Here is a 26,216-nt window from a genome sequence, read left to right as displayed (position 1 = left end):
TGACTTTCAGTGCCAGGAATCACTTTACTGCTAGGAATAGTCTCTGATTACCTGGGACTCATCTAATTAATTGTCATTAAGGGGTTGCAACATAGTTTTCAGGCCTGGGGGAATTCTTAGGGTGTTCTCTGATGGCATCTTCCTGATATATCACTGACTCCATTTTCCAGGTTCAGCTACAGGGAGAGTGTGAAGATCCACTCCCAGCTCCCAGTTCCCCCGTTCCCTGGGCAGATTTTGCCCTGGTTTCAGTGGGTGCTGGGCTGTGTCAGGCAGCCCAGGTGAGCTGCACACAGAGGAGCTGGGGCTGGCTCCTGCAGTGCAGCACAGCAGAGCTCTGTGTCTGCCCCGCTTCCGTTCCCTCGCTTTTCTGCAGAGGTTGCTGTTCTGGTCCTCATTTGGCTCCTTTCTTCTCAGTCATTATTCAGCACTGTTCTGAAGAAAGGCACATTTGCTATCTTTCAGGCCAGGTTTTTAGCTGTTCTTGGCCTTGCTGTGTTTGTGTGAATTCCTCCTGCTAACACTGATAATCTCACTGCTTGTTAATCTTCCATTCCTGACATTCAGCAAAATCTTGAACAATTGCACATTGGCTTTTTCTAAAAGGATGGACATGAACTTCTCGTTCTCTCTCTAGTGCTTTCTGGTTTACTGAATGCCCATTTTAGATTGCTTACTTTTCTTAAACGTGGCTTAAAGTCATATAATTTTGGAGAGACAGATTTATAATTACTTGGATTACTGGAATGAGAAATGCAAACAGCTGTGTTGTTCCTTGCAGTTCAGGGGTGTGCTCTGATCTGCTGGTGGAGTGGAAGCAGGCTGGGCAATGCAGGTGTTTGCTGTGCCTTGCATGCTCCTGGTGCCTGTTTTTCTGCCAAGACACGCAAAAATTAAATATTTTTCAAAACCTTTGTGGTTTCCAATAATCCTTTCCTGAGAAAGATTCTGAACTAGGAAGAAAGTTGGTTTGAGAAGGAAGAAGTGCAAATTTAAATTCCTTCCCAGTCTGATTCATGTCTGGGCTGAAACCTTTCTCCCAAACCAGTTGGCCTCCCCTTCACTGGTGCTCCAGTACAAAACCATGCAGGGAGATATTTTGCACCCCAATATTTTCTGGACATATTTTGCATGACTCTTGAGTTTTTTAGGTAATGCAGACGTGTTTTGATAGTTCATTGACTTCTGAGGAATAAAATTGTATTATAAAATTATTTTCTTCTGCTATGCTTTACTCTTTTTCTTGGCCCACAGAAGGGTACAAAGTACAAACCAGAAAAAGAAAACCCATGTAATTCAGGCAACTCATTAGACTGCATCAAGTTTTAATGTTTTATCTTTTCTGTCTTCACCTCTGTTCACCCAGAGATAAACACACATTTGTACCACAGTACCTCTGCAGTTCCAGCTGAACTGCAGCATAACACAACTTCCTCTCATAGTGCAGCGTACCACAACTTCCTCTTGTCATTTCCCAGCCTCTGGGGGGACTCAACCCTGCTCACACTGCCCAAACCCCATCTCTCAGCTGTGAAGGAACCTGGGACAGGATGGGGGCAGTGGCTCTGTGGAAACTCACACAAGAATTCATCCAATGTGTTGTGTAAAATGCAAAATACTGCTTGAAATCTGGATGGGCGTGTGTGGGGCTGAAACAAATATCATACTGTCTGGTTCACCTTGTCTGTGGTAGGGTGAGAGAGTGCAAAGGACTGAGAACAGCCATGTGACACCTCTGGACTGACTAGGCTTCTGGCTGCCTGGGCTGTCATACAATCCCCTAAAAATAGCCCCTTATGGTTCCCATCATTGTTTGTCCAGCTATTTTAACTGGCCTGTGGTCCCTGGTTTTTGCTTTGCAATTTGTAAATGGGAAATATTTACACTAGGCCAGTAACCCCACATTCTTGCAACCTTTTCTTAAATTAGATGGATTATAGCTATGTTTATAAATTACCTAATGCATCTGGCCTAGCATCTCTAAATGTCGCTGGCTTCTGCATAATGGTTTTAATGAGAACTCATTTTAGATCACTCAGACTATTTACAGGTATTTTTTTCCACATCTGATATGTCACAAGTGTGCTCATTTCTTAAATTTTAGTTGAAAGACTGGTTTGTTGCATGTCCTGGCACAGGCTGAACCTCTCCTGCAAATTGCAAAGTGCTGTCAGCTTTTGCTGACATATCCTGATGAGAAGGGAGCGATTTCCAAGGCAAATCAATGCCCAGAAGGCAGATAGGTACTTAGCATATTTTTTGGCTATTTTATGTAGTGCAAACCCTTTGAAAAATGGGCCCAGGTAGAAGAGTGCTTTGCAGGTTTAATCTTTACTTGTAGATTAATTTAGCCCTCTTCTGCTCTGTAGTTAGCTTCTTTATTGCCACATCTGTCTTCCACTCTTGGCAGAGTGTTTAGTAGAGAAGCAGTTATGCAAAAACATCTTCCTGGGGTTCTTCAGGTGTGATCACTGTACAGGGGTGGTTGTGTCACTGGTGAAACATGACTGCTCCTGACTGAAATGCCAGTTTGATTTGGGGGAAACAGGCAGGATGAGGTTGTGGCTGACATCCTTGCTGAAAGTGTCCCTGAGGTTGTGTTTTTAGAGTCCTTCTAGTCTACATTCTGTCCACAAAAGTCAAAAGAGGGATGCTGAGCCCCAGACCGGTGCCACGGCCGGGCACTTCACAGAGGTTCAGAATGAGTGTTCCAGGCTGGAATCCAGACAAGTTGTTCTGAGTCAGCTGAGTCTGGGTGCTATTGATGGCACAGCAGCAGGGAGAGGAGATCAGGAGATCAGAAATTCTACTAAAATTGTATTTAAGGTCTTATTCACAGATGGACAAAAGGCTGGTGGAACCAATGTCTGCCAGTGATCATAGATGCAGTCAGAGCCAAAATGTAGCAAAGTTTCTTGGTTTAGTAAGAAATCTGACTTCATAGGAGAAACATTTTTTCTTTGGGAAATTATATCTGAGGGCAGGGTGAAAATAATTTTGACATTTTATTATTTTAAATACCTTACTATAAAATTAAGAAAGATTAAATTAAGGAAATACTCCTTTTTCTTGAACCCTTCTCAGATTTCTTCCAGAGCTTCTTTTTGCTTCTTCCAGAGACTTTTTACTTTGCTAGGCTTCATTCAAAGCTTCAATAAGGACAAATAGGAAAAAAATGCAATGGCTCAAAAAAATTCTCTCCTGCCAGGATTCTAGGAGTCCCTAGAGTTGGGACCAATGAACTGCATCTTCTGGCAAGGTTTGAACCATAAATAGTCCTGGAGAGAGGCTGTGGATGAGCTCTGCATCTGTCTCATTGCACAAATTCTGCATGAAGGGTGGATAAGCTGCTCTTCCAGAAGGATGGAGAAAGGTCCCCAAGGAGAGAGGCCATAGGACTGCTGATGGTTCTGAGGTACTGGGACCTTTATGTCCTCGCATGTGTCTTCTCAGCTGGGTCTGCCAGGACAGAATCTGGTTCAAACCAGGATGTGTCCAGGGCTGGACACAGGCAGAGAGGAATATGACCTGTCATTTCCCCTGATGCTGTGTGCCCCACAGCCTGTGTTGGCTAGGAGGAGGTGCTGAGCAGAAAATGCACCCTTGATCTTGTTCCCCCTCGGGAGAGAAAATACCTGTATCAACAATTCTCTGCTTCACTGCTTTTGTTCAGCTGATACAACCCAGAGGCTGCTCTGTCCAGCCAATGTTGTACACTCACCTACACTCCTTGTCCAGTGCCCAGAGATCAAGTTATCCCACTCACTGTGGTAATAGTCAGCAAATCATTCAATCTGTGGCTGCCAGGTAAGAACTGAACCTGTGCTGCTGTGCTGGACAAAAAGTCCTGTAAGCAAACTACTTAGTATAGTCCCATTGCTCTCATGGGTTCCTAAATAGACCCCTTGCTTGTTAATGCCTTGAGAATTATAAAACATTTAATTTCTACAACCAAAACATGCTTGAGTTTTCCTAGTCCAGAGTGATGTTTTCATTTCTGTTTATAATCAGTTCCACTTTTTGGTTTCCATGTACCAGGGACTTTTTGCATGTGATTGGTGCATTGACCCCTTGGGGTCTGCATACTGCCTCTCTGGGATTTGCAGCTAAGGTAACAAAGGAAAAAACTGTCTCTGTCAGTAGGGCAGAGCTCCATTTATTTCCCTGGAGAAAGTGTTGGGATGGGATACAAATCAGAAAAGGCTGAAAGCTACTGCTCTTGCATAAGGCTCTCATGTCAGAATTCTCACCACTGCCAAGCATGCAAAGTTTCAAGTGTGGGTGTGAAAGATGGAGTTGATTATGCATGCAAGTGTACACACATTTTCCATTGACATATTTGTGCAAATTGCATACTGTTTTCATACAAGTTTAAAATTTCAGTCCAAATTACTATCTAAAAAAGTTCAGTGTGATCTGTTATTGCTCGACACTCACTGAAAGAAAGCAGCAGGAATTTTTTCTTTTTAAATTTCCTGGGAGCAGGATAACAACATCTAAGTGCCGCTGGGTTGTGTTTCCTGTGTGTTATTCAGTAATTTCCCCCAGAAGTGGTTTTATTTTAATGACAGGCCATCTGATCCCAGAATCTCATCTGAACACTGAATTAGCAAATATTTTTTATCACAGTATTTGAATCAGCTTAATGCCTATCCCAAGACTTGAGTCCTTTCAAAGCTGGAGTCTGTGAACCACATTTATCCTGATGAATAGTGTTAACCCCAATTGCTTTCGTGTGAGAAGCCTGTTTTGGATTTTCCAAGCAATCAGCCAACCTTCCTGCATTAGCAGTTACCGTTTCCATAGGGATCTTTCTAGTTGTGGCTCAGCCTCTCAGCAGTTCACAAGTTCAGGGCTTACAGAAAGCAGGGCTATACCTGCCTCTCTTCATAGACAGCAGAAATGGGTTTATTTTTAGCACAAGTATTCCAGAAATACATTCCTCCCCTCTTTAGAAATCTGTGAGAGACAGACACACAGACATTTGCCTACATTAGTGGCAGTGGGTGCCTGAAAACAACTTTTTCCACTGTCTCTTGTAATCCCAAACAGTTTTTTCAGTGTGCACCAGTTCAGTCCACAGGTGCCAGGACTCATGATACACCAGACCTTTGTGGATAAATGCTGTTACAGGTGCAGAGCATGGGGAGCTGTTGGAACTCTGTAGTTCCAGGCTAGAACTAAGCACTTAGAAGTGCCCTGATGTTTGGCAAGACCAGCATTCAGTTTGGGATGAGTTAGGAGAAATGCTTGAGCACCAAAAGCCCAGACCAGGACTTCTGGAGAGTCATCTTTGCAAAATCTTCCTCCTGGAATCTAAGGTGAAAAATACAACTCCCTCAGGTTGGGAATTCAAAGCTGAAGGTTGCTTTGGAGAAGGCAGGTCATTGTCCCTGCAAGAAGAGTAAGCCCAGCAAGGGCTGTTCTTGGATCTCAGGGACAATCAGTTCATCACAAGTGTCCAGGTGCTTGGAGATTCTCAGGTAGTAAAAACTTGCTCATGCTGTAGCAATGTAATTAGCAGCTCTTTTAAACATGTGAATGACCACTGAAATCAGGTAGAGTCCTGTTCTGCCATGGAAGCAGGAGTTGAGCTGTAACCACAGGAGATCCTGCTCCTCATTTTGCTCTAGGCTGTGTTTAAGTCCAACGTGATGCTGAACCCCAGGAGAGTGCCATGACTCCAGTAAGATGCTGTGTGCACTCAGAATGGCACAGGGTGCCATCCATTGCTCAGATCTGCAGTACAAAAACGTAGCTTGTTGACTCCATGGCATATTTCCCCCATTATCCAGCATCCTATTGCAGTGTGCCAAATGAAACCCCATGCTGGCATGTGTCCTCCAGCAGGATGGCTGGTCTTGTTTGCTTTGGAAGGACAGTGGAAGAGGCCCTTACTCCAAGAACTCCAAGAACACTGGCTACACATGTCCAGCCTTGATGATGAAATGAGCTATTTATGCAAAAGCACCCACAGCACAGCAATGTGTTACTCGTGTGCATATGTACGCAGTATTTTTAGTGGTGACCCTAATAAACACTTTGCCTCGCACCTGTAGGTACAAAACTGCATTGCTCTAGGGTTTGATTCACTGGCAGCAGGCAGCCCGTGGCACAGCACTGCTGTCTGTATTAGTTATCTCTGAAGAATTACCAATGGCCAATGTGAATGTAAAAATAGCTGGTGACTGTTTGTTTCATCTGTCTGTTACTCGACACCGCGTGGTTATTCCAATACGTATGTTTGCCTCTTCCCCACCATGATCTCCCTTTGGTTTCCCCTTGCCTTATAACTATTTAAATACATTTTACTAACTTTGGATTCCTTGCTCATTTCACTTCACCTGGCTGGGCAGGTCTGCGAGGGCTCAAGGGTTAGCTCCTCCACTTTTATTGTTTTATTTATTTTTCAGTCATCGTTTTTATTAAAATAACCATGTTCAGAGGAAGAGTCCGACCACATAAATAATGGGAACTGCTAATACTAAGCAGGCTGCTCTAAAATGTACTGGGGCTTTGACTTAAGGGAAGAAAGCACAGCCCTGCATTGTCCCTGTCAGGAAGCTGGAGCACAGAAGGTAAGGGGGAAGGATATGGGTGTTTTTAAAACTGGGGAATTGTGGAGAATGGTGGTTTCTGAGTGTGTGAATGTGTGTGCACTCAAGGGTCAGTAATGTGATTGATCAGGTAGAAGAAACCAAACAGCATTTAAATCTTTTCTTCAGTGATTAGAGGTGGAATGTCCTTTCATTTTGTCCAGCTTTTTTTTTTTTTTTCTCAGAGAAATGCAGGGTTGTCTCTGAAAATCTGTGTAAGGAAAAAGACATACACATAGATATGTTTGCAGGGAATACTGTTTATGACATGTAATTATTTTGCAAAGGGGCATGATCTTTTTAAAAGAGCACTAAATTGATATGAAGCTTCATTTAATTCTTGCACATTGTGCTGTCAACAACTTTAAGGAAATATACATTGGTTTTTACTTTCCAGGTGATTACTGCCTACAGATAAGCTAGTCTTTATAACTCCAGTGATATGTATATTGGAAGGCTGTTAGATATTTCTTTTTTTAAACAAATAGGAATAGAATAATTTAAATATTTATTGAAAGTAGTTTGCATGCTACAGAGCCTGAAAAAGTAAGATAGTTCAAATACCTATGCAGTGCTAAGAGGCCACTATAAATGACTGTGACTGTGACTATGACTTATATCCAATTTTAATTGTTGGAAGATTTCTTAAATGGTATAGGCTTTTCTTACGCCAGTTGTTGCAGAACTTCTTAATCTGCTTTCTCAAGGAACTGAATTTTATTAATCTAACTGCAGAACTCAGTAACAAAAAAAGAACAGAGATATGTGAAATTGAGCTTGAGAAGCCAAACTGCTTACGCTTTTTTTAATGGCTTGTGGACTAACAAATCTGATTAAATCTGAATAGGGAAAAGTTTTACAGCAGCAGACCAGAGTGATTGGTTCACACTGAATTTGTACAGTACCAACTAGAGGGTTCCTCTCTAGTCCTCTGCCTTTTCTGGGAGGGAGGCAGGGGCGAAGAAAAAGAGACAAGGGACAAGAAGGACAAATAAGCTTTCTGGACAGGATCAAAGTCTGTGGCTCTCTTCCTTCACTTCTTCAAGGAACTGACCACTTTAAGAGCAAATGTCCTCAGTTGAGTGCTTGAAGGATAAGGTTTGTGACAAATAATGACATAAAAGATCCCAGTACACTGGAGCCCCAGCTCCATTTCTCCATCCTTCCGTGCTTGTCATTGGGAAAGTATTTATATACACATTCTCAACTTAGTTACCAAAACAGTGGGAATTTGAAGGCCACAGCTGTGTGGAGGTTTGCAAGTGTAGTTGCATCCCTGAACTACAAGCCAAAAGCAGACAGAAATTTTACTCTGTAGCCTCTTATTCCAACCTGCTTCTCTCAAATTCTTGTCTCACCTGTACTTTCGTTACCAGAGTTGTGGAAAAGGTCCACAAAACTGTTAATCCCTCCAAGACCAGAAACAAAGTCGACTAACCCTATGAGCCATGTTGGGAGAAAGTTCCACTCCTCTGTGTCAGTCTTTCTTTAGTCCATCTGAGTTACACACAGGGAAAGTTGCTGGCAGAGGCAAATTCTGCAAGTGGTTTTTAGCTGCAGGCTTGCCTGCAGCTGGGCTGCCAGGTCACACGGAGCTTTGCCTACTCTGAGTGAGAGGGCGAGTTCATTGCTTTCAGAGGTAACTGGGCATTGCTTGAGGCTGTGTTGCACTTTGGGATCAGCTGTCTGTGAGCCAGCTGACAGGTGTGTGGGGAAAGGACCACAGTGGGAGCTGCATGTCTTCACTCACAGGGGACCTTTACCCTTGAGATAAGGTTGTTCCTCTTCCATCAAGCCTGCATATGATTTTGGATGGATCAGTGATTAGTTACACATAGCTGAAGTTGTGTGTAGATGTATATATGTATATACACATATATATTATGTGTGTGTGTGTGTGTGTGTGTGTGTGTTGAGCTTGGTGTGTTTTGACTCTTTTGCTGCTTGCCAGGTTTTTATGGCTTTCAAGTGTGTGTGGTGGAAGAGACTGCCACCAAGATGCTTGTCCTTTAGCAGTCTCAGAGAAATTAAGGCAGCATTGAAGCTGGAAGTGGATAACCCTCACCTAGAAGTGAGGTCTCCCTTGGGTTTCCCTGCCCTTTGGACAGGAATAGAAAGCAGATATTTAATTATAGTTCTAGGTTTCTTTATCATCCATCACCTGTGCTTGCAAATAATGATATACAAGAAGGCAGTAGCTAGCAATGATTAATCTAAATCATCTGGTCACAGTCAGACCCGTCTTTTTATGAGCCAAGAAGGTCAAATAGGGATGCATCTTTATTTTCAGCCTCTCACATAGCCACATCCCATTAGTTTAAAGGATGCTTTCCCTGTTACCTCCACACTGTGTCAAAGGCTGTTTTGGGGACTGTGATAAGGCTATGACAGTCAGATACATGAAGGCCATCTAATTCATATTTTCCACTTGTGAAAGACAGATATGAAAATCCCTGCAATTTTTTGGAAGAGTCTCTCAAAGAGATGTATGTGGTTAACATTTGGCTACACCTTAACATGCAAAGTCAGCAAACAGCAGTCTCTGGCAGTTTGCAGCTACTGCAGATCCTGTCTCAGATGTGGCTCTGTCTATCAACTTTACCTGGATCAGACATAAGCTGTCACCTCAAGGCCAGCTTGGCTTGCCTGTCTGCTACATTATAGACCCATGTGCAATGCTGCACTCCTCTGATGGCTGCTGTTCTGTTGAGGTGTGTTTCATGTGTCGCTGTCTCTATCATTCGCACATTTCAAAGCACAGGACTTCAATGTGCAGAAATTGGGATAAGTGCCCGGGACTGCCCAGGATGCTGTGCAGAAACTACATCATACTCAGAGGGAACTGATCCCTGCAAGCTGGGGCAGGGTTTGTGCTGGGGCAGGGTTTGTGCTGGGGCAGTGGGGCAGCGCTCCTTATCATGGTAATGTTCACAGAGACTTTGTTTTGACTGATCTGCTTTGAAGTAGTGATATTAGGACTTGGTCTGTCTCTACAAAACTGAGAAATTAGTCTTTGACCAGGCTTGTGAATTGAATGAAGCCATAGACAAGAATCTAGAATTGCCACCTGTGTGGTGTGTGGGAGAACTGAGGAGAAGGGATGGAAAGGAGAAGTAGCTGGTGACAGGACTAGGCTGACAGTGCTGCTGTTGTTTGTCTTCAGGCTTCTTGAGAGGGTCTGTAAATGTGCTGACAGCATCATTGAAGTTGCTGAGGCATCAAAGTCTGCCTCTTGGGGAACAAGTGTGGATTCTACTTAAAACTCTTGATGTTCCTTTTCTGTCTTTTGCATATATCCTTTACGGAATAATCACAAGAAACACCATAGCAAGTGCATTAACTGTGAAAGGGTGAGGAATTGGCTTGGGGATACCCCATTAAATCGTAACAATTCATCAGTCTATGAACAGGGAGTCTGCATTTCCCAGGGCAAAACCAAAACAACTCCTGTGTACAATGCAGAAAGAGGGAGCTGGAAGGAACGGTCATCTTGTTCAGGGTGAGATTTTTCTCCTGGCTTTTGCTCCTCAAAAGGGGGAAAGTAGTATGGCCTCCAGAGATACCTGGGGCGAGGGTGGGCTCCCCCCTGCCCTCTCAGAGTCCTCCCACAGATGTGTAGCTGTCCCATGGCCGTGCTCCACAGCAGGCAGAAGACAAGCCACAGCTTTTGTCCTTCAACTGGAATGGCTCTGTTATAATCACAAATGGTTGAGGAGCAGTTTGTCGTCGGAGAGGAGATGTTATGTGAAAGGATGGTTGTGTGCCTGAGTCATGTGCTCTGGCATGCATTGAGAATGACCCTCCCTGCCACACTGCGGGCTCAGCAGCAGAGCTCTTTGGGCTGCATTTGACAGCTATAGCAAGGTGTAAGTAAGAATTAGCGCTGTTCCTGCAACCTAAGCCAGAATATTTGGAAAAGCAGAGGCCTCCACCTTCTCCCCCACCTCTGGTACCTACACCTTTTTGCCTTTGGTAACATAAAACAGGTATTTTGGTATATTGCCTGTCCCTAAATCCTGTGGAATTTAGTGGGTGAGAAAACTTCTTAGAAGTTGGAATAATTTTGAACCTAGCATGTACAAGTGTTTTGAATTCGTTTCGTAATAGAGAACAGATTCAGCAAAGTCTTTGTCCAAATCTTGAAAATATCCAGAAGTTATAAAGAAAAAGAGCAGATGAAACTACCAGTAAAATAATAATCCTTTTTTTTTTCTGCAAGCCTGTTATTTCCTGAGACTGTATCCTGTGTGGTGGGTGTGGGTCAGACTCTCCTTGTCAAGAAGCTTAAATGGTTTTAGTGCAAACTTGACAATGCTGATGGTATCAGTGTGTTGGGGCTGATGAGCAGAGGGCGGTGTAAGTGGGGGATGGTTTCAGATTCCCCAGCCTGGAAAGAGAAGTGAGGCATGGCTTGTTACTAGCTGCAGATTTCCTTGTGCAGGTTACAGAGAATACACCTGCCTCCCATTTGTGTCTAATACACTTGCTGATATCATTGCGATTTTCCCATGATAGCGACTGGGACTGTCTGGTGTGCTCCTGATTACAAGGCATCCAAAATGTTACATTTGTTTTTTTGACTGTATATTTTATTCCCTTCCCCCTTTGTCATCTCCCACCTCTAGCTATTGCAATGCTGTGATACTCACAGCTTTCCCTCTGCTATGGGAAAATCTCCTTTCTCCCATTCAGGAACTGAAAACTCAGAAGCTTTCATCATCTAAGTCTTGCTTGAGACTGAATGGAAGGAGATGAATACCTTTCTCATCAGCCAAAATCTTCCAGTGCTCAGTGAGTGCCCCATACCAGTGTCGTATCAGCTGTCACCATCAGCTAGTGAGGAAGGCTTGAGTTTTAACAATCTTAGCAAGATTTAGGTATCAAGCACCTGAGATGAAGCAGAGATCTTTGCAGTCAGTCACCTCCAAATCTGGTTGGATTTTGCTATAGAGTGCAATGTCAACCTACAGCACCATACTCAGTGAAAGGAAATTGGAGGGGATCACAGAGATTAAAGTACCATGACTTATGAAGGGAAGGCATATTTTTGCCTTACCTGGGAAAGGTTAAGCTCTTCTTGTGCAATTCAGAAAACACAGATTTGCTTCCCTGCCCTGCCACAAATGCCCTCTTTGATCTTGGGCAAATCAGCTAGCTGAAGCTGGGCCTTAGCTGCTGATCTGTAAATGACACAGATCCTGCTTGCAGTGGGAGAGTTTGCAAAGATAAATAGCCACGAGGTGTTCATGTACCATATTGCTGAGGAGCTGTATAAATATCTTGGTGTATAGTGACTGACCTAGTTACAGACACTGGCCTTTCCCAGGCAGACATTTAACGCCAAGAAACACACTGTTTGGGTTCAGTTGCTGAAATGCCACCTGTCTGTGCTGACTTCAGGTCACAGGAGCAGCACCATCCCTTTTGCCTTGTGTTTCTCACAGGCTCGTGCTGTTGTCAAGAGCTGCACCTGCCCTTGGCCTGTGTCAGTCGTGCTCTGTGCCTTTGCCTCCCCTGCCCTGTGTCTGCATGCTGCTGGCTCTGCAAAGGCACTGAATCAGGAGATGCAAAGGATGAACAGGAGTTGCAAGAAAGCCTCAAGCCAGATACAACCCTTTCTGAGAGACATCTCCTTCTTGCAGACTTAACAGGCCTCTTGGCAGGATGGGGCATTTGGAGGACATTGGGAAAGGCAGTCCAGAGACCGGCTGGAAATAACTGTTGGGTCTTTGCCACTCAACCAGAAAGGGAAAGGTAGAGACACTTGCAGTCTCTGTTCCTCCCGTTTTTCTTCATGTGAGGTCTTCACCTTCCAGTGTTGGAAGCTTTGTGGTCTGAGCTGGAAAGGTAAGCGTTTCAGCTGGGGCTGCAGGAGGTTCCCCTCCTTGGAGGAAAGGACACAGCAGGACACAGAACACACAGTCATTAGCTAGGCACATTTCTTCCTTGTGTTCACACTTCCACCAGCCTGCACTGACCTTCCTGGAGCTGAGGAGTCCCTGGTTCCAGCTCCCATTGGAGCAAATGAAGTAGCTTCAGTAGAGCTCACTGGAAGAAAAATGCTTCAGTTCTTTTTCTTCAGGACAAAAAAAAACAAGAAGAGGTTTGATTAAACAAATAAAATCACAATCATATTCATTTTAATGACATTTCCCCTAGAAAGATAATTGGAAATTTATGGGCTTTATAATTTGAAATATTTACTTAGGGAAATTTCAAAACAAGATCACACTCTCTGTTGCAGTATCATCAGAGTATTGTTTGACATAGAAAATAAAATGAAAGGTTTCAGTTAATTTAAATAGCATACACCCTCTTTGATTTAAGGACAGTAATAACATACTACTATAACTATTATAGTGTATATATATATATAAGTTATTTCTCACAGCATTTTTTCACTAAAAATAGTGAAATAATCAAAAATTTAAAAAACGTTTTCTTAATTCTAAATGAAATTTTGACATTCCAAATCTAATTTCTCTCCAGAATCTTTATTCCATGTGAAATGTCAAAATCTAGCTAAATGAGAACAACCTCCCCTAACACATACACAAAGATATTTCCAAAAGTTGATATTGTCCATGATGGCAATTCAGTTTGGCAGCCAGCTCTGCTGGTGCAGTCTGGAACTATACCATGCCTACCCCACCACTCTTAGCTCTATGTATTCTAGTGAATATTGCAGAAAAGAGCAAAATTACATTATCCCAAATGTATTGCTATTTTGAGTGATGAGTAATACAGGTTATAAAATGAGACTTGTCCATAGGGCATGATTAGGTAGCATAGTAATGGGGTATTGGGGTTCCAACCCATTTCCTTTGCATGTTGTTCTGAATACCCCATAGGGGTGAGGGTGATGTTCAGCTCTTTGCAGATGTTGAATTTCACTTTACTGTGGTTACAGTTCCATATGTAGCTTCTGGATAGTGCACCAGTGTTGGCTGAGGAAGTAGATGTATTCAGTCACCAATTCTGTTCTCAGTTATTCTAGTGACGTCTGTAAAATGACTCTAGATTTATACCAGTGTAACTGAGAACAGAAGCTGGCCCAAAGTCAAGAACAGTGTCTCCTCTTCTCTGGCCCAGAACAGGCCGTTCAAGACATAATTGCCAGGCCAAAGCCTCAAGGGGAATGGACCCAGTTCCCTACACTGGTTTGGTTCAGACACATGGTTTCTTTGGCTTGCTTTCTAGTGCAATGGCTCAAAGAGTTGATGCTGGAATAGCTGAGGTCACCTTGTTCTATGCTAGTCATTTCTGCCAGTGTTTGGGATTTTCACCCTAAGCTGGAGAGATCCACTTCTCCATCCTCCATCTGCTGTGGAAGGTATTTGTATTTGAGTAAAGTGGTTCACCTTTCCCCAAGCAGGAGAATTCACTTTGATTTCCCTTTATGACTACAAAGGATTGGTGAAAGTGATCTTCTTGGATGGGGGAAACAGAGGCTTGTGCTAATAGATTTTATTTTATGACCTCCTCAGTCTGGAAACTGCCTTTCTTGACAGCTCAGGCAAATGTAGCTTGAGCACTGCTGCCTCTCTTGGAAGCAGCTCCCCTGCTTGTTGAGGGTGTTGTGATTCTCCCCCAGGTCCACATGTTAACTCCCTGACACTTTTTGTTTGTTTTCCTAAACGTGCAATGGGCATCAGTGCTGTGATCATTGACCAGCAGCAGCACACTGTAGCCATTCATGTGCTCACCACTGCTGCTATGCAGGGTTTTCTGCCAGTCTCCAAGGGACCTCACTGAGCCAGCCCTCCTCAGGCTGGGAGCACTGCCTCAGCTTGATGGCACAAAGCTGAGGAGACCCTTTTTACGTCCAGAGCTCTCATGTGATTATGAAGTCCTGTGTGTGCCATGAACAAACATGAATCTATGCAAAAAAGTCATCCATTTGTTAGGGATTCTCCTATTTCCCATGGCAAGGAACATTAACTATTCATTGTCATTATGAGCCCCTGGAAACTTAAAGAAGCAGCGTGTGTGGAAGTAGAGCACGCTGCTGAATAAACCAGCAGTCACCACAGGGCTCTGAGTTTGGGCTGGAGCCATGGATGGATGCCATAGACAGAGTGCCACATGCAGAAACCAGCTTACAAAGACTTAAAAAAAAAATCTTTCCTTCTCATTCTCATGGGTGATGCAGTGCTGCTGACTTCAGACTGCTATGCAGCTCCCAAGGGCGATGCCAAAATGCCACTGTGATGGCTCATGGCATAACCCTTCAGCCAAATACCAGCCCAAAGGGGTGGGGGAACCAACTGGCCCTTTATATATTGCAGCAGCAGTGATGTCATACACTCCAGCCAAGTTTGCTGGTTTACCCAGCTCCTGTCTAGTGAAAAAAAAGGCTGACATTCAGTCTGTGCCAGGCCAGGAATAGTATCTGTAATTTAACCTCCTCATCACAACTTGCTAGGCACTTAAGAGAGACACTGAAAAAAGCCTCCTATTTGAAAGTGAGGGGTGGCTGGTTTCTGATTAAACTGCTTGAAATCTGTGTTCATGCAAACTTTTTCAGTAGCTCGTATCAGATGATGCCTACCACTAACACCTCACACATTTCTCAGCATTTCTAGGTGGTTTCAGATACTCAGCATTGCTTTCCTCTTTCTTTAACAATGACTAAATTCAGACATCCTTAAATGTTTGAACTAGCTGAATCCTGACCTAAGCTCAAATACTGCAGCTTGCTTTTTAGCTGTCATGTTTGTCCAAAAAGGTAAAGAAATTACCAGGTTATTAAACCTGTCAGGAACAACTTCTTTGCCTCAGAAGTTGTTTATACTTTTGTTATACTGTTATTGTTACAGTTATAGTTGTTATATTTATAGTTGTTACAGTTGTTGTTGTTATAGTTTTTGTATTTATACAAGGAATAGCTACATCTGTACAGTGCTGCTGTTTCCATCCAGTCCCAGTAATGGTCTGCACCTTGACCACTTGGTGCAGATATAACTTTTCCAACTTGAAACTTTACACTTCCCAAGCGCTTGTATTCTGTCCAGGCAAGACAAGGACTGTCACAAGGGTTTCAGAGACAGTGGCAGTCACTATTCTTTCCTTCATCAGTGGCGCCGAGTTGTTTTTGTAACTGTGACTCCATCTAGGAAAATAATTGCTGAGATTACATCATGATCTCCATGTTTACAGTTACTCTACTCACTTTTCAGCAAAAGTTCTCAGTTTACAAGGGACAATATATTTTTCCAGACTTCCATCCATGAGATCTGAAAGCCAAGATTCCTCCTAGTTCAGACACCACCACCACTGAGTACTGATAAACATTGTGCAACTGGAATGTAGTCAGCAGCCCCATTAATGAGTGAGACAGAACTTAATCAGCATGTCCCACGTCTGTGCTGGCTTTGCACAGCTAAGAGTACCACAGAAGCAGTAAATTTGTGATTTAACCTCTGAGCAAAGAGAGAACTGAGTGCACATCTTTGGAGTGAGGATTTTCCCCTTTTACATCTGGCTGCAAACAGATGTAGCACTGTTTGTTGTTTGTTTGCTTTTTCTTCACGTTTTTTTTCAACTTACACATCTTGTGATTGGTACAGGCTTATCCCTAAACAATTGATAACTGCTGTTCCTCAGGTGAGGTGCAAGAGTCACAGTAGATGAGCCCTTGTTGCCACTTTTGCCAGTAGGTTTTGAACATCACAAGCTGACTCAAAAGTTTCCTTAGAGAAGACTGCGTCATCTGCATTACCTCAGGGTCAGACAGTTCTCCTTGTAGGAAATTGATATAATCTTGCAAAGATTAGGCAAACTGGCCTGAACCTTGGGGGTTTCCACAGCAGAAGAATGCCAGCAATTCATGTTGACTGTGGCTGAGCTTTTCTCTATCATCTCCTGCCTCTGCATCATGCATGGAAGCAAAAAGATGCTTTGTTTACTGCCCCTTACCATGCCAGCTGTCCACCTTTCATCTCCTTTAGCACAGGGACAGTGAAAACCATGGACTTTCAAACCTCAGCTGTGTTAGTTCCAAGTCCACCAGATTGATGTCTGTATTTGTTGACAGGAGAAAGCCATAGATAAGGGGAATGGAAGCACATATTTTCCTCTGAGTCCCTCTGAAAGGGTAGCACAGCAGGGAAGAATTCTTCTTTTTAGCCTGGAGTCATTACCCAGCTTTTGCAAAGGGCAGAGTGCCAGGAAATCATTGGTCACTCAGCTGCCAGTCCCTCCTGGGGCTACCAGAGTGTGCTGGAGATTGTGACAGTTGTTTGTAGGAGCCTGACTGCCCTCCACAAGCTATCAAACCCAACAGGTGCTTGGTTATTGTCACTCTGGGATGGACAGCTGTCTCTTTTTGTAAGAAATCCTGTAAATCAGCCCTAAAATGGTTGTCAAGTGGGAGCGAATAAATAAACAAAACAATCCTCAGATCATGCAAATATCTTTGTTTTCAAATTGCAGAGTTCACTTAGGATCAAAAAAATGCTGAAGGTCAGAAACATCCTGGGACACTACTTCTGTCGAATCTACATCACTGGACTATTTATACCTCCTCACTAAAGATGGTCAGAAAAGAAGCCAAACACAAGTATGAGAGTGAGTTCTGAAAACAAGAAGCAAAATTATAAGGCAGGTATGTACTTGTATTTCTCATTTATATAACAGTTAAGAATAAAAACCAGGAGCAGGATGGCCTTTTATTTGTATTTTCTTTTTTCTTGCTGCATTATACACAAAGATGTCTGTGGGGGGAGTGAAACTCATGTTTGAAAAATGTTTGTACCAAGTAAGATGGAGAAGCTCTGTTAGGCTCATTTTATTTCTGGTGTAAATCTATTGTAGTTATGCATAAGTCATTGGATGTGCATGGCTGGAAGGACAGGATCTAAATTCACTGTGATACTTGGAGTCTAAAAGTAGGTTGGCTGAGATTCTTTTAAACAGAAAAGGAAGGTGAGGAGTGTTTTCATTTGAAGACACAACTGAGCCAGAGCAATTCAGCTGATTAAGCTCAGTTCCTCTTAATTTTCATACTTTGATCAGCACTGGGTCATTACAGAGAAAAACAGGTAGACCAAGGTGGAATCAGGTATTTGGACACCTGGAGAGGCTGGAATCTAGATCTGAATTTCATCTCTCACTTCTACAAGCTGAATCAGTGGATCCAAGCTTGAGATGTAGATATCTTCCACTTGTATAGAAGTTGCTGTAGATGTGAACTGGGGTGTTTCAGCTCATCACAAGTTCATCATGCCATTGTAAGGAGGAAAAGGAGACAGACCAGACTTTAGCAGAAGAGTTTAAGCCAGTTCTGGAGTATGCTTTCCCTGCAGTTTAGTCAAAACTCTGCTCAAGTCCTCAAATATGAGAATAATTATCTAAAGAGTTTACAGAGAAACCGTGAAGAGTTTTAGTGTAGAGTTTTCAAGTACAGCTGAAGGTCTATTTTGCTTTTACTTGTTCAATGAGAAGATTCCCCCATCCTGTGTTCAGACAGGAGATACGCAAAACCTTCAGTACTGTGGGCCCTGACTGTGTATCATAATCAACCTGTGGTATCTTATAATTGTGTTGAATGGGTCACCTTTAGCTCTCAGCAGTTCTGGAACTGAAACCAAATGTTCCCTGTGTTACTTCAGTGGGTCTGCTACAGTCCCTGAGGCACTCCTGCCTTCTGCTGGCTAAGCTGAAGTTAGCAGCCTCTTCAGCTCCAACAGACCAACACAGCCCAGCTGTATCCTCCTGTGGCTAAATTGTACCCCAGCACTGTCTGGAACATGTACAGCAATCCTTTTCACCTGTAGTGCCATTCTGTTTTCTCAAACAAGGGTTGTGTTCATGGCAGTTATCATGACAAAGCTGTGACAATTAAGTTTTATCTACTTTTCTTTCATTTTGGACTTAGCGTGCAATGATGTACTCAGTGACATCTTTTTTTAAGTAATTTTTGTTACTAATTCTTCCTGGTCAGAAATGGCTAACCTTCGTTTCTAAATGGATGCACAGCATTGGAAGTGTTTATGGTTGGAGGTATGGAAAGGGAAGTACTTGAAATTTGTTTCTTATGTCCTTGTTTAAGAGCCCAAGTAAAGAATATGGGGTGAAAACACTTTCTTTAATGGCTCTTTCCAGAAATTAAACTGTCTAGCATGAGCTGCTTGAATTGACCAAAATAACAGTGACTTTTCATGTTGCTTATTGTGTTGCTAGCATCACAAAATTAGTCAGTGACTGATGTATCTGGAAAATGCTCTCTGTCTAACAGCGTTAATATAGAAAAATAATAATTTATAATTTTTGGCTTTGCAGAGAAGAAAGTTTCCTTCAGCTATTCTGCAAGATGGGTGAATGTTCAGCAGCACCATCCGGAAAAATGACTTTGTGCTTGTGAATTGAAACAGCTGGATCTGCGCCACAAAGTCACCTGCCTATTCAACACCTGAAATTAATCCTTTGGTTATTTCACCCATGACTCTCATGAACAATGCAGGGAAATAAGAAACACACAGAAGGACACAGTGATTCCTCAAGTATTGGGAGTCTCCTGGATGATGCAGACAGAGAGGTGAGCAGCCTCACAGATCGGGCTTTCAAAAGTTTGTGTTTAGCAGAACTTGAAGACCCTTACAATGAACCAGAACTTTCCATTTCACCTGACTTTGCCCTCCAGCTGTCTGCTAAAATTCACTCAGGGACATTAAACCATGACATCAGGAAAAGCAATGTCTGTGACAAGCTAACAGCAAGAAACAATGAACATACAATATGGGCTTCCACATTCCAGCAGTTACCTAAGTGTGCTTCAGAGGAGAAAAGGATTGCTAAAAACACCTTTGCTATGGAAAAGAAATTGAATTTGCCAGTCCCTGGTCCAAAGAACAATAAGCATGTTTCAAAAGTGTCCTCATTGATTAAGACATTTGATAAGACTGCAGACCAAGGGTCAGGAAGTTCTCTGATAGCAAATAAGCAGCCCATAAGGAATAGCTTTCAAAAATACAAAATAAATCATGGCAATGATATTGCTTCCTGGGATAATACAGACATTTTAAGCATCCACAAGGAACTTTCTGAATTTCCTGAGGCTAGTCAAAGTAGCCACTATCTCAGTGGCAAACATGAGCCACAGAGAAGACCTAATAAAATAGACATGAGTTATGGAGATTCTGATGGTTATTATCCTGTGCTGATTGAGATGTCAAAAGTAGCCAAGTCAAATTTTTCCCATTCTTCTAAGAAGGCTTTAAAAAACAGAAACTTGAAAATTAGTGAGCCGGCCAAAAAAGGTAGTTTTCTTCACAGTGAGAACAGTGCTTTTGAATCATGGAATGTTCATCATAAAAAAATGACAGAAAAGGAGGAATTTGTTGACATGAAAATGAAAAAGGAAAGTCTTGCATACCTGGAAGAATCACCATTTGTTAAAGGATCCCACACACATGAACATAAATTGTCAGCTGTCATGACCACTGCTGCTAAGAAGACAGAGAAAGATTTTCAGCCAACTCTACAAGAAGCTTCTTTCTGTCTCCGAGTTGTACCTCAGGGTCCCCTCCCTTCAGAAACAAAATTTCCTGCTGCTTTCCCTCCCACACCTCCCCCTAGGAACCATGTACCCCAGGGTCCCCCTCGGCCCCCCCCTGCCCCACCCGCTCTTCCCCTGCCTCCCCCGTCCCTGCCCAGCCATCCCTCAGCACCCCCTAGCCCTGAAGCCCCTCCTGTGCCCCCTCCCCCTGTGCCAGCTCGACTGTCCCCCACTGCCTTGTCCCAAGCCTCTGTGTCACCCCAGTCTGTGTCGTGTAGGATGGTTTCCCCCTCACTCAGGTTTGAGACACCCAGTCCACCCCCAGCCAAACCCCAGGCCAGCTCAGCTGAGCAGGAATCCCTCAGCCCCCAGCTGGGCAGTGCCTGTCCACCCTGGAGGAGACAGAGGGCTACAGAGAGGGCAGCAGGGAAGAGACAGGCTGCAAAGGAGAAGGTCACAGACAGCCACAAGTCCTCACTGGCTGAAAAGAAAACTGGTGCTGACCCTGCTCTGCATGTGGCTCCTCTGGCTAAGCAGACAAGCTCCCCTGGATCCAGCAGCCCCTCTTTCAACATCACCGAACTCCTAACACCTGTCATACCCCCGAAACAGGAGGTGGGCACTGCTGAACGTGAGCTGATCCCTCTGACACCTCCTCCCACAGAGAGCACAGCCTCAGGAGACCATGAGGAAAGCACCTTAGATGATTACAGGTCCTGGGATAATTACAGGTTGACAGCATCGAGTCTGTTGTTTAACTTGAAGGATGTGCGCAAACGCGTTAAAAGCATTTATACCCCTTCTCCTCTGCTAAGGGCCTTGGAGGAGAAAAATAAAACAAGGGAAAATATTCATGAGAGTACAAAAACAAATACCTCATTCTCAACCTTGCATGACAAAAATGAGAAAAATATTACAGAGAAAGATGAATTGAGTGATATAGCTTATGTATTGCCTAGCAGTGCTCATGAAAAGGACAGTAAAAATGATTTAACTGGACACTTCACAGGTAACTACCCAGCTTTCAGTTCACCCCAGACAACAGAAGATCTTCCATTTTACCAAACTGGAGACAGCATGGAGCAAGACAATTCAAAACACCAAGATCTAGTTAAAAACACAGGGGACAATGAAAATTTCCCCTCGTTCAGACATGAATCAAATGAACCTGATTTAGGAAAACATCAGCAGTATCCAGCACAGAGACCATTCAGTAGAGACAATGTAGATACAAAAGCTGGGCAAAATCACAGTGTGCAGGGTGAGGAAAATGAAGGACAAGCTGCTATTCAGAATGAAAATTTTACCTTTAAAACACTCCTAAACCAACTCTCACCAGAGGAAAATGAGCCTTACAGTGGCACCCAAACTAACATCGTGGTACCTGGCCACGAAGCACGAGGCAAAAGAAGCACTAGTTCTTCAGAGCAATCCTTTGTCTCCACAGTGGAGCAGCCACTTCAGGAAGAGCCCTTTCTGCCAGTGCCCCTGATGGAGCAGATGAGCCTCCAAGAAAGCCAGAGGACTGTCAGTGAAATGGGTTCAGGAAGTAAGAAAAGACACGAGGAGAGAGGGAAAGAGGTTGGGGAAGATGAACTGCAATATTATGCTTGTATCAGCCCTGGTACTGATGCAGCAGAGAAGAGGGAGGGAAGTGTTACTGGGAATGAGCAGAGGAACTTGAAAGAAAAACTAGGGAGAGAGAAAAAGGAAGAGGCCAACAGCACGAATTCTGCATCTGACAGTATGAGAGACATGTCCATCCCCAGGTCTGAGGAACCACAAACACCATCATCTTCAAGCTCAACCAAACCCAGCCTGTTTATGATTAAAGATAACACGTTCAGGTCACCTCAGGTAATAAAGGCTGTCAAGCTGCCCCTGCTCCGGTCGTTTTCCCTGGATGACACGGTGAGCAGCAGCTACAGGGAAATGGAACGTAAGTTTATGTCCCCAGCAGCTCACAGCAAGCGGCACCGGAACGTGCTGCATGCCCAGGAGGGTGGCTGGGGGGCATCAAGACACAGAGGGCAGCAGGACGTGAGAGATGGAGCAGCTGACAGAGAAAAGGAAGCCAGTGAGGCTGGATCTACTTCAGTGACAATGGATCCCAATCTTCTGGAAGATACAGAGAGCTTTTCATTTGGAAAACTGACAGAAGAAGATGAAAAGACTTGTATGTTGTTAAATAAATTTGGGAAAATGAATGAGGAAAGTGTTTGTAGAAGTAAAAAGAAACCTACAAAGGCAAGACACAGCTTAGCACAGCCAATTATAGGTCTGGAAGATGACCAAGCACAAAACAACCCCAGCTATCCCTCAGAAAGGAAGACAAATTACTTTAAGAATCATCATTTATCTAACCGTAAAGGGGGCTCTTGTACCAAAAAAATAATCTCTAGGGAGACAATTTCCCCTGTGACTGGCTCCATATTAGAGGACCACACGTGTTCTTCTGTATCCAATGACACTTTAGAGGACATCCTGCATACAGGAGGTGCACCAGTTTTGTTAGACAATCTTTCGTGCTCTGCTGTTGCAAGCCCCAGGTCAGGAAGCACGATGCACTCTCTTGCTGCCAGTTCATTGTCAGATAAACCAAGTATTTCTGGCCTTGGAGAGACAGAAGATGTTACAAATCCTGCCTTGTTGAACATGGCACTAGAGAGGCACGCTTATGTGCCTGCAGAAGAGATAATTGATTCAGCACAGAGGAATCTGCTTTCTGATGTTGCAGGGGAAAATGGGAGACTGGAGCCCAGGGGACTCGGTGGGAGACCAGCTGGCAAGCCACCCACTGTGCCACCTAAAACAGAAAAGGCTCTGCGCCGGGCTAAAAAGTTGGCAAACAAGAGGAAAAAAGTGCAGGAGCAGCAGAAAAACCATCAGACTGAGCATACAGATGCTGTAGGGAGAAAGCCTACTCATTCTGGAGAGACAACAGTATCTGCTCCACCCTTAGGATATTCTCCTCTTCATCCTCCCCTTCCCCCAGCTTCTACTCCCACAGAAACCACGACTGGGAAATCTAGACTTGCACCAGCAGCAAACTCCTCACCCTCTTCAACCCAGCGGAAACTGCTCCAAGACCCTGACTCTGGTCAATACTATGTAGTTGATTTACCAGCTGAAGTTAATTTAAAAACATTTTATGACCCAGAAACTGGAAAATATGTTCAAGTCTCAGTCCCTTCCTTGGAACAGAACTTACACCAGCCCACCTCTTCAGAAATTAAGAATTCTCCCTATGCCTCCTACCCCAGAGTGCTGCCTTTACCAGCCTCATCGGTGGCAGTGCTGAAATCACCTTCCCAGCTCTCTGAACCTGCCTGGTCAGTGTCTGCTGGACCAGAGCCAGCTGAGCTACCTGAGGGTGGCCAGCAGCACTACAGATACACTGAGTCTGTGGATACTGAGCCCTACACTGAACCAGCCTCCTATTCCTACCATCAAGATGATGGAGAAACTCAAGTTCACTTAGGAAAGGATGTGAGCCCAATCCAAAATACTGGCATTGTCACCCTCACCAATTTAGATGATTTTGCTGCTGAAGGAGTATCTTGAAAACTGACGTAACAAAACATGCCAGCTAGTGTTTTTAAGAACTGTTTGGACAGACACATGCACACAGAAGCACATGCAGATTTGATATTTGTACAACACTTTGTCTGAATCTCATTGTGGTTTGGGGGGGAAAGGAAATGAAAGCTGTTCATGTTGAAAGATGCAAGATAATGACCACTCTGAAGAAAAGAGAAATCGAGTAAGCACCAAATTATCAGTGTGATGAAGGAGCAATGCCAGCTAGACAAATACATTTGACAATGTGAAGCCACTGCTTGCTGCTGCTGCTGCTGCTTTTAAGAAGGCTGGGATAGCCAAAGCAAGTGTCCTATTGCCCAGATGTGTTGCATGATACATGACACAAAATAAAACCTGAGACCATCCTTTGCATCCTGTGAGACCTAGAACTGATTCTGCATCTACTGAACTTTCCTCACTCACTGCCTTTGAACTATATTGACAGGTAGAAAGTATGTGGCTATAAATATGCCATATATGCAAGATCCATTTTTTTGCACATGTTGATTGCCCTGACGTCATTGACAAGGAGATTGTATACTGGATGCACAACACAACAGCCATGTAAAAAAAAACCCTTTTAAGCAACCAGAATACAGTTGCAGCTGCTCTAGACTTCTCATATTCTTCTGCAGTGTCCACTAACATGCTGCTGCATTCTTTATATTTCTTGATAACATCCAAATAGGTTCCCCCAGAGTCAGGGTTTATTTATAATGCAACTTAAAACTTCAGGCTATCTTGATACGTGGCCTGAAATATTTTGATGAGGAGCAAGGTTGAATGAAATCCCACGAGAGTATTTAACTGTTTGTTAGGACAAGAAGTCCTTTGCTATTGTAACTGAAATGTGTTTTGTTCTGTTTTCAGGCTCCCACTGAAACATGAAACTTACTTTTAAAACCTGAAAAATGTACTTAAGTTTGATCTGTGAATTTAGTGATTTAATACAAACAAACAAACAAACAAACAAACAAACAAAATATTCAGAATGTCCAAGGTATTAATTCCTAGAAAAGTGCTTCTTTCAATCATTACTTTTCTTTGAAAGATCTGTATTAAAATATCACTCATTCTTGCATAAGCTCTTTTTTATCATCATAGTTGATGAGGAAGCCTAGGTGAAAAGATGGAAAAATTGAATGTATTGTGCCTGCTTGTAAATACCTATGTTTGGAATATTGGCTTAGTTTTTTCTGTCTCATTTTCATGGTGTTTTCCAAAGTTACAACCAAAGTGCAGAAGCTCTAAGGAAGAATTATGCCAGTGACTTTCAGCCTGATTTACATCTTAGGCAATTTTTACAGGATTTTTTTCAGTGAAGCAGCTCTTGACTTCTGAAAAGAATGGGATGAATCAGTCCTTTTGTTAATGAATAAAATGTGGAGACAGGACACAGGTATTGCTGCACTCTCCCAGTGTTAATATTTATGACAGAATTTTTCTTCAGTGAATTTTCAGGGACTGAAGCCTCTCTTGGGACACAGACCCACCTTGTGATTTTTCTCCTTCCTTAACCTGAATTCAGCTCTCAGCCCTCTCCTCCATCCCTGACAAGAGCCATGTGCTCACAACCTGTCCTGGTCCCAGCAGACAGTTCTTTTCATCAGTGCCACCTGCTGAAACATTTCTCTTAGATAAACACTAAGGGCACTGCCTCATTGATTACAGTGGGGTTTGGATTTAGTCTTTAATGGTGTTCTAAGGTTCATTTCCCCTGTTACACATTTTTGATTTGATAGGTTTGATTGCAGCAGAGGTGTGGGTTGGAGATGAAGAAGTTTGTACTGTTATGGTTTGGGTTTAAAGCACATTCGGCCAAATGCCCATATTTGAATAAACATTTATTGTTCAGTTTTCCACCCTGGAAAATTTTTAGCACCTGACTGAATAAAACCCTTGGCTGTCCCCAGAGCTGACCCTCCTTGAGCAGGAGGTTCACCCAGAAGTCTCCTGAGATTCTTTGCAGCCTGAATTATCCTGTGATCCTGTTCTGAAAATATTAATTTTTAAATGAACTTGGACTTGGAATGCAGTCTCCCCTGAGAAAGGGCTCATTTTGAAATCATTTCTTTAAAAAAAAATTAAAATCAGGAGTGTTTCAGGAAGAAGAATTTATTTACAAGGTGTTAAATTAAGGGAAATGGCTCTTAATATAAATATTTTTTTTAGTCACAAATATTTTGTAAACTGATGGTGCTATTCGTGTTGCACTTCTCTCTTGCTGTCATTCTATACAGCACAACATCTATGCAGTACAGAGCAGCATCTCATCCACATGTTAAAATATAGATAAATAGATCCATTAGAGTTTTCCATGGTGCATTTAGACAAAACCTATGAAATCTTAAAGCCTATCAGAATGCACAAGCCTTTTGTGTGTATGTGTGTATGTGTGTGTGTGTGTGTGTATGTGTGTAGTATTACAGATTTTAATGCCCTTAAGAGTCACAAGTCATGAAGTAGGCTCTCAGAGGACAGGATAAAAGCTTCCTTTCCAAGGGAAGACTATGGATATGAGGTTTCTGTAAACAGATTAA

At 43.1% G+C, this 26,216-nt stretch overlaps 1 protein-coding gene across 2 annotated transcripts in view; it reads left to right on the top strand.

The window, feature by feature from the left end:
• Positions 1–25,712, top strand: part of C8H10orf71 (chromosome 8 C10orf71 homolog) — a 74,790-nt gene extending 49,078 nt beyond the window's left edge. For both annotated transcript variants that reach the window (XM_033066673.1, XM_033066671.1), the window contains exons 2-3: positions 17,031–17,202; positions 18,879–25,712. In XM_033066673.1, the coding sequence (XP_032922564.1) occupies positions 19,054–23,658 (4,605 nt within the window). In that variant the 5' untranslated portion in view covers positions 17,031–17,202; positions 18,879–19,053 and the 3' untranslated portion in view covers positions 23,659–25,712. The remainder of the gene's footprint in view (positions 1–17,030; positions 17,203–18,878) is intronic.
• Positions 25,713–26,216: the final 504 nt, after the last annotated feature.

The sequence above is a fragment of the Catharus ustulatus genome, chromosome 8 (genome assembly GCF_009819885.2).
Source record: "Catharus ustulatus isolate bCatUst1 chromosome 8, bCatUst1.pri.v2, whole genome shotgun sequence".
Taxonomy (NCBI): domain Eukaryota; kingdom Metazoa; phylum Chordata; class Aves; order Passeriformes; family Turdidae; genus Catharus; species Catharus ustulatus.
Note: the sequence above shows the minus strand (reverse complement) of the source record. Positions and strands in the feature narration are given on the sequence as shown.